This window comes from Temnothorax curvispinosus, unplaced genomic scaffold (assembly GCF_003070985.1).
Source record: "Temnothorax curvispinosus isolate PA1 unplaced genomic scaffold, ASM307098v1 QBEX01014426.1, whole genome shotgun sequence".
NCBI lineage: Eukaryota > Metazoa > Arthropoda > Insecta > Hymenoptera > Formicidae > Temnothorax > Temnothorax curvispinosus.
The window spans coordinates 456-6,296 of NW_020224206.1; the positions used below are offsets into that span (position 1 = coordinate 456).

A 5,841-nucleotide genomic window follows, 5' to 3' on the forward strand; every position below is an offset into this window, starting at 1 on the left:
ATTTATGCATTATAAGTATGCATACGTTTAAAATTCGCACACTTTTGCATGCGCGTGCGGCCGCGAAGCATGTTCATGATCGCTACATCACGTCGGTATGACAGGATTTCTAACTTAAGAATCGTCAATTTTAACGCTAAATATCTTGCTTTGCAGGGCAGACCGCCGCATTTTTTTGCCAGATTCTTTCGTTTCGTGCCAAAATGCGTCGAATGAGCCTATTTTTATTAATTTTTGAGGTGCAGTAGCTATTCTATATAAATACCCAGAAGTTTTATCTTCAGTACTAAAAGTAAGTACTTCATTGTACTTTTTAATATAAAATTTTTAATTGGTATAAACGGAAAGTCATCTAAAATATATTTGACAGGAATGATGTCCTTTTTGAATATTGAAAGATGTAAAGTTCTTCAAGTAAGAGTTTGGATTAGGACTGTTACTCTTCGACAACTTTGAAGCTTCGAATAATTTGAACTTTTGAAGTTTACGGTGTCTTCGAAGCTTCGAAAAATACATTTGCGACATAAGCGACATAATTGCAACATTCAAAATTTTATTCGGATTTTGTCATATAATTTTATAAATGTGTGCCTATTGGGATGTTCAGTCGTGACGTAGCCGTGACGTCACAAGGCCAAGATGGCTGGCCTATTTTTGAAAGTAATAGAGCTATCACATATAAAGCTTACGTTTTTCATAAATAATTAGTGAAATAACGATGTGTGTGATAAAAAAAGTGCGATGGGTGAACATCTAAAAGACAGAGGGGCAAGGTTTTCCCCTAGAGACACAAAAAATCGCGATTCTTGCTGTGTATTTGGCTGCAAAAGCTATGGAAAAGATACCTCTGTGCGATTCCACATGTTTCCACTTAAAGGAAAGTTCTATATTGAAAAAAAGACATGTTTGGAAATATAGAGAAGATTGATGTTCGAAAACAATGGCAGAGAGTATTGAAAATATCAAAACCAGAGTGGATAACCAAAAAGTGGACAGTGTGTTCTTTGCACTTTGACAGGAGTGATTGACGTTCTGCCTGGTAAGTCAATATGATAATAACTGAACAATAACAAGTAAAATATATTCATTGAATATTAATGAGTAATATTAGTTATAATAAATTGTATATTAAATGTAGTATGTAAAAACAATTCACCGATTTTTTAAACGCAAAAGTATTTCAAACACTCCTGTTATCAATTGAAGAATAATAATAACAAATAAAATTTTATTAATATTTTAGATATGCCGGCAAAACGGAGGGTTTTGCAGAAGACTGCTATCCCTAAATACAATTTGCCACAAAGGCAACAAAGTGAGGAAGAAAAAGTTGTAGAAGAAAAAAAGAAGAAAAATAAGAAAAACAGAGAAACGAGAAGAATGAATCGTGAGAAGCTGAAAGAAAGCAAGGACCATGTCCAGGATTTATACAAACTTGTAATGGATCATCAAGCACAGCAATCTGAGGACCTGGAAGACATACAATGTAATGAGGAAGGCGAGCCCAATTTATCAAACTCATTTGTCGATGCAGGAACTCAAACAGATAGTGGTGTAAACGGATGTGAACCAATGTTTGTCAATAAAGATGTACAAACCGGAAGCATAAACGTTTGTTACTTGATTAAGAATGATAAAGATTTAAGTACGATGACTGGTATTGAGAACTTCGGTATCTTGAATGCTATTGTAGATATTTTAAATACTGTGTATCCAATTAAAAAGTCAACTTATGATTACAAATCAAAAGTAATTTTGACATTCATGAAGCTAAAACTTAATTTATCGTATTATGCTCTAGCCGTGTTATTCACGGGCATTAAATTGACTCAAATAAGAAATGTTTTTCTTGAAATGTTGACACTTCTGGATGATGTTTTGCAGTATGCCGTAGTATTCCCAAGTAAAAAGGAGATTCATAAAAACATGCCCACATGCTTTGAGGATTTTAAAAACACGCGAGTAATGATAGATTGCACAGAAGTTCCGATACAAAGGCCAAAAAATGTCTGTTGTCGTAAAATAGCGTACTCGAATTACAAAAGAACGTACACTGTAAAAATTATGACTGGCGTAACAGCTGGGACTATAAGTTTTTTAAGCAGAGCATATGGGGGGAAATATTCTGACAAATTAATTTTTGAGCAAAGCGGTTTAATTAATCTTGTTGAAAAAGGCGAAGCAATCATGGTAGACAAGGGATTTTTAATTGACCATATTTGTTTAGAAAATCAAGTAATATTGATTAGACCTCCTTTTCTAAGAAACAAAAAACAATTTAGTAGACAAGAAGCACTTTTGAATGCAAAAATTGCAAAAGCTCGTGTACATGTCAAAAGAGCGAATCAGCGTTTAAAACTGTTTCGCATATTGATCGATAAAATGCCTAGTGGATTAGTTTCTCGAGTGAATGAGATATTTAGAATTATATCAGCTATTGTAAATTTGAGCTCTCCTATTTTAAAAGATTGTCAATTTACCACATTATAAATTTATTTCTTAAAACTGTAAAATATATTCAGTGTTCTTAAAAGCTTTCTTTCTCTCTCATGTTTTATTTTGTTTAAGATTATTTAAGATTAATAGAACCTACTCGTTTATATGATCACTGGGGATAATAAATAACACCAAAAAAATTGTTTATTTTTTTGATTATTTAATTAATCAACCATCATCCAAACGTACATTATGGAGCATGTGCTCAAAATAAGCGAGTTTCACATTTTTCAACAGATCCTTAACATATATTTCATCATAGTCTACTGGAATCACAACTATTTCATGATCAAATGGAGAATAGATAACAAAATCCGTTCTTTTTTTTTTTAATTTAAGACTGCCATACCAAATTGTATCTGTCCATAGTATTCGTGCTTTTCTTTTAATATAAGATTCTTGATTCTTGCAGTGTATTGAGGATTCTCAAGTGCGTTTAAAGAATCGTCTCGGGACGATTCAGGGAGCTTTACACTAAAAGACTTCGAAGATTTATCTCGTTTTAAATATTTCAAGTCATTGAGAACATCATTTATTTTACTGGTCTTACCGGAATAGGGACACTTGATCTCTAATAGTCTCACCGGTTTGTTGTCTTGAAAAACAACACCATCCGGTGAGTAGCCTAACCAGGGATAATGTCCGAGATTACAAGACCACATTCTACTACCTGCCATTGTGAGATTTCATATCTCTTCCTTGCAAGGGGTTCATTTGCAAGACTATGCATTACATAAGTGTTCACAATTTTTTGGGGGTAAAAATACTTTAGGGATTTGTCTTTCCAATTAGGATTGGTTTTCTTATTGGTGAAGTATGTGTACAGAGCGTAGCATCTGGAGCCCGTTACTCTAAACTGTCGTTCTTGTTTCCAAACAGAAATAGATGCTTGGCTTAATTCGCAGATACGTAATACGTCTTTTTCTAAGCTTTTTAGTTTCTTTTTGCAACATGTGGCTAAATCGTCTACTAAAGGCTTCTCATTGGAAAGTGCATGCATTTCTTTCGAAGGTAAATTTTGGACAATGATTTATCTCGGGAGAAGAGTTTACAGGAATCTGGGTCATAGAGACTGGACTATGTCTCCCACACCTACATATAATAATTACATATGTAAAAAAATTAAACAAGTAAAATGAATTGCATCATGTAAAAAAAATATACTTGCAGAAATAGATAAAAATTGATTGGATATAATCACTAAAACAAAAATGTGCAAATTCATTGTGTTAACGAAATATTAACAAAACGTCAGTGTAAATTTAGCAATAATAAAATATGTCGAGTAAAAATAGACAAAAAATAATTGAAAATTTACGTTAAGAAGTTCCACATGATTATAAGGTGAAAATTTACATAAAGAAGTTCTACATGATTATAAGATTTGCACCAATAAAAATAATTGATTCGATGTTTGTAAATGTATATCCTAACAATGAGTAAAACCTGATTATTTTGCTCGCTTACTCTGATATTTTGAAATACCAATATACTTGTAAAAAATTCAATTTGTGTCATACATGTGCTTTGTTAACGCTGATGGGATTGTAAACAATCTATTCTTGACGTAGTCTATCTGCTCATCAGTCAAAGTCAATTTCTTCTCACAAATATTGAAACACTTATGATCTTCCAGAGGTGCAGATTTATACCCATCTACAGCCGTGCTGTGTTGTATGTTCCAGATGCATTTTTTATCGGTGCAGGAAATATTCTCAAATTTATCGACATCATATCTAAAAGTTTACATTGATTAGAAACAGCATACTACTACATGTGTTATTGTTAACATACATTAATAACTTTTATATGTACTTACCGATTACAATGTAGCAAAACTGCAACCGTGTGTTTGCATTTTGCACTCATCCCTGCTTTGCAACTACATTTTGCGGATAATATTTTCCCTGATTTTAATATCACTATGTTTATTTCGTGAAGGGCACCTTTAACATTTGACATTTGAAGGCAATATGCAGTTAAATGCCATTTGTCTTTTTTTTTGTTTTTGAGGTTGTGAACTCCGGTTGGAGTTATAGACGCCTTCAGCCCCACCTTTGGACTATATAGCGTATTTAAGTGTTGGTCTGTTCTTTCTTCCACTTTATATGATCCTGTTCAATTTTTTAATGAATCTGAATATCACTGAAATTTTCATCCAATCTTCTCTCCTGATTATCTCAAAAATGTCTTCCGTTCCTCTAAGATTCCTGATCTCGAGCTCCTCGTTCAACCTTTCTTTCTGGTCGTCGTATTTTCTGCACTCCCATACCACGTGATTGATATCCTCCACGTAGTTTCCACATTCACAGTCAGGTGTCGCTATGTATTCCTTTCTAGCTAAGGACTCGTTCAAATTATAATGATTTGCTCGTATTCTGTTCATCCATGTGTAGAAATATCTTTCCGTTCTTATTTTGTGGAACCATGGTTTCTTCTTTTCTTCATCATAGTATCTTCTAAAGTAGTCTCTTCCCTTATAACTTGCTTCATTTTTTATTTTTTCTTGTGTTCTCCTTTTTGCTTCCTCCTTGAATATTGTCATATAATCTTGTATAGGTACTTCAATACTCTTATTATTGTCTTCTTCTGTTCCTGTTTTTGCTAATTTATCCGCCATTTCATTTCCCGTGAATCCTTTGTGAGACGGTATCCATGCATAGATTATTCTCTTATTGTATCTTGTTTTTATTTTGTGGTGTCTCCTTCTAATATCTAATATGTATTTATTTTTGTACACGTCTAATCTGTTGTTTTTAATTGCTTTTATTACTCCTTGGTTATCTGATAATATTATAATCATTTCCTCTTCTTCCTTATTTTCCCTCTCCAATTTGTCCTCTATTTTCCTTAGAGCTGCATTTATTGCGTATGCTTCTGCTGTATATACTGACGAGTTTTTTGGTAAACTTGCATAATATGCATCTTCTTCTTCTTCTTCTATCACTATTCCTGCTCCAACACTTGGGTTTCCCTCGATCCTTGATCTATCCGTGTATATGAATTTGATGTTCTTCTGGTTATATTTGTCCTTAAATTCATCTATCAACTCATAGTCTTCTTTTTTATATTTCATCTCTTCGATTTTTCTTTTTTCCTTTATTTCCGCTTTATTCTTGTAGATTTCTCCCACTTCTAAATCCGTTTCAATTTCTTCCGTTAGTATATCGTAATTCGTTTCCCATAGTTCGTAAGTTTCTTTTTCTTCTCCTATTTCGTTTCTATATTTTTTAATTTCGTCCCATGCCATTGTAAGCGTACTTTTCTTCTTTTGTGGAAATCTCAATCGTTCTTTAGCTTCTGCTCTCGATAAGTTTTCTAAACTTTTTTTAATTTCTTTGCTTC

The 5,841-nt window shown here is 33.0% G+C and overlaps 2 protein-coding genes across 2 annotated transcripts; one reads left to right on the forward strand and one right to left on the reverse strand.

Annotated features, from left to right (window-relative positions):
* Window positions 1-1,245: 1,245 nt before the first annotated feature.
* Window positions 1,246-2,490, forward strand: LOC112464670. The gene has a single exon (XM_025031807.1). It carries the CDS (start codon window positions 1,246-1,248, stop codon window positions 2,488-2,490), a length of 1,245 nt encoding a protein of 414 aa, XP_024887575.1.
* A 2,110-nt stretch (window positions 2,491-4,600) lies between these two features.
* Window positions 4,601-5,572, reverse strand: LOC112464669. The gene has a single exon (XM_025031806.1). The coding sequence runs from the start codon at window positions 5,570-5,572 to the stop codon at window positions 4,601-4,603; it is 972 nt and encodes a 323-aa protein (XP_024887574.1).
* Window positions 5,573-5,841: the final 269 nt, after the last annotated feature.

Bases quoted from the DNA above. Each gene is read 5' to 3' on its own strand.
- LOC112464669 (XM_025031806.1), bottom strand. From the start codon at position 5,572: ATGAAATATAAAAAAGAAGACTATGAGTTGATAGATGAATTTAAGGAC.
- LOC112464670 (XM_025031807.1), top strand. From the start codon at position 1,246: ATGCCGGCAAAACGGAGGGTTTTGCAGAAGACTGCTATCCCTAAATAC.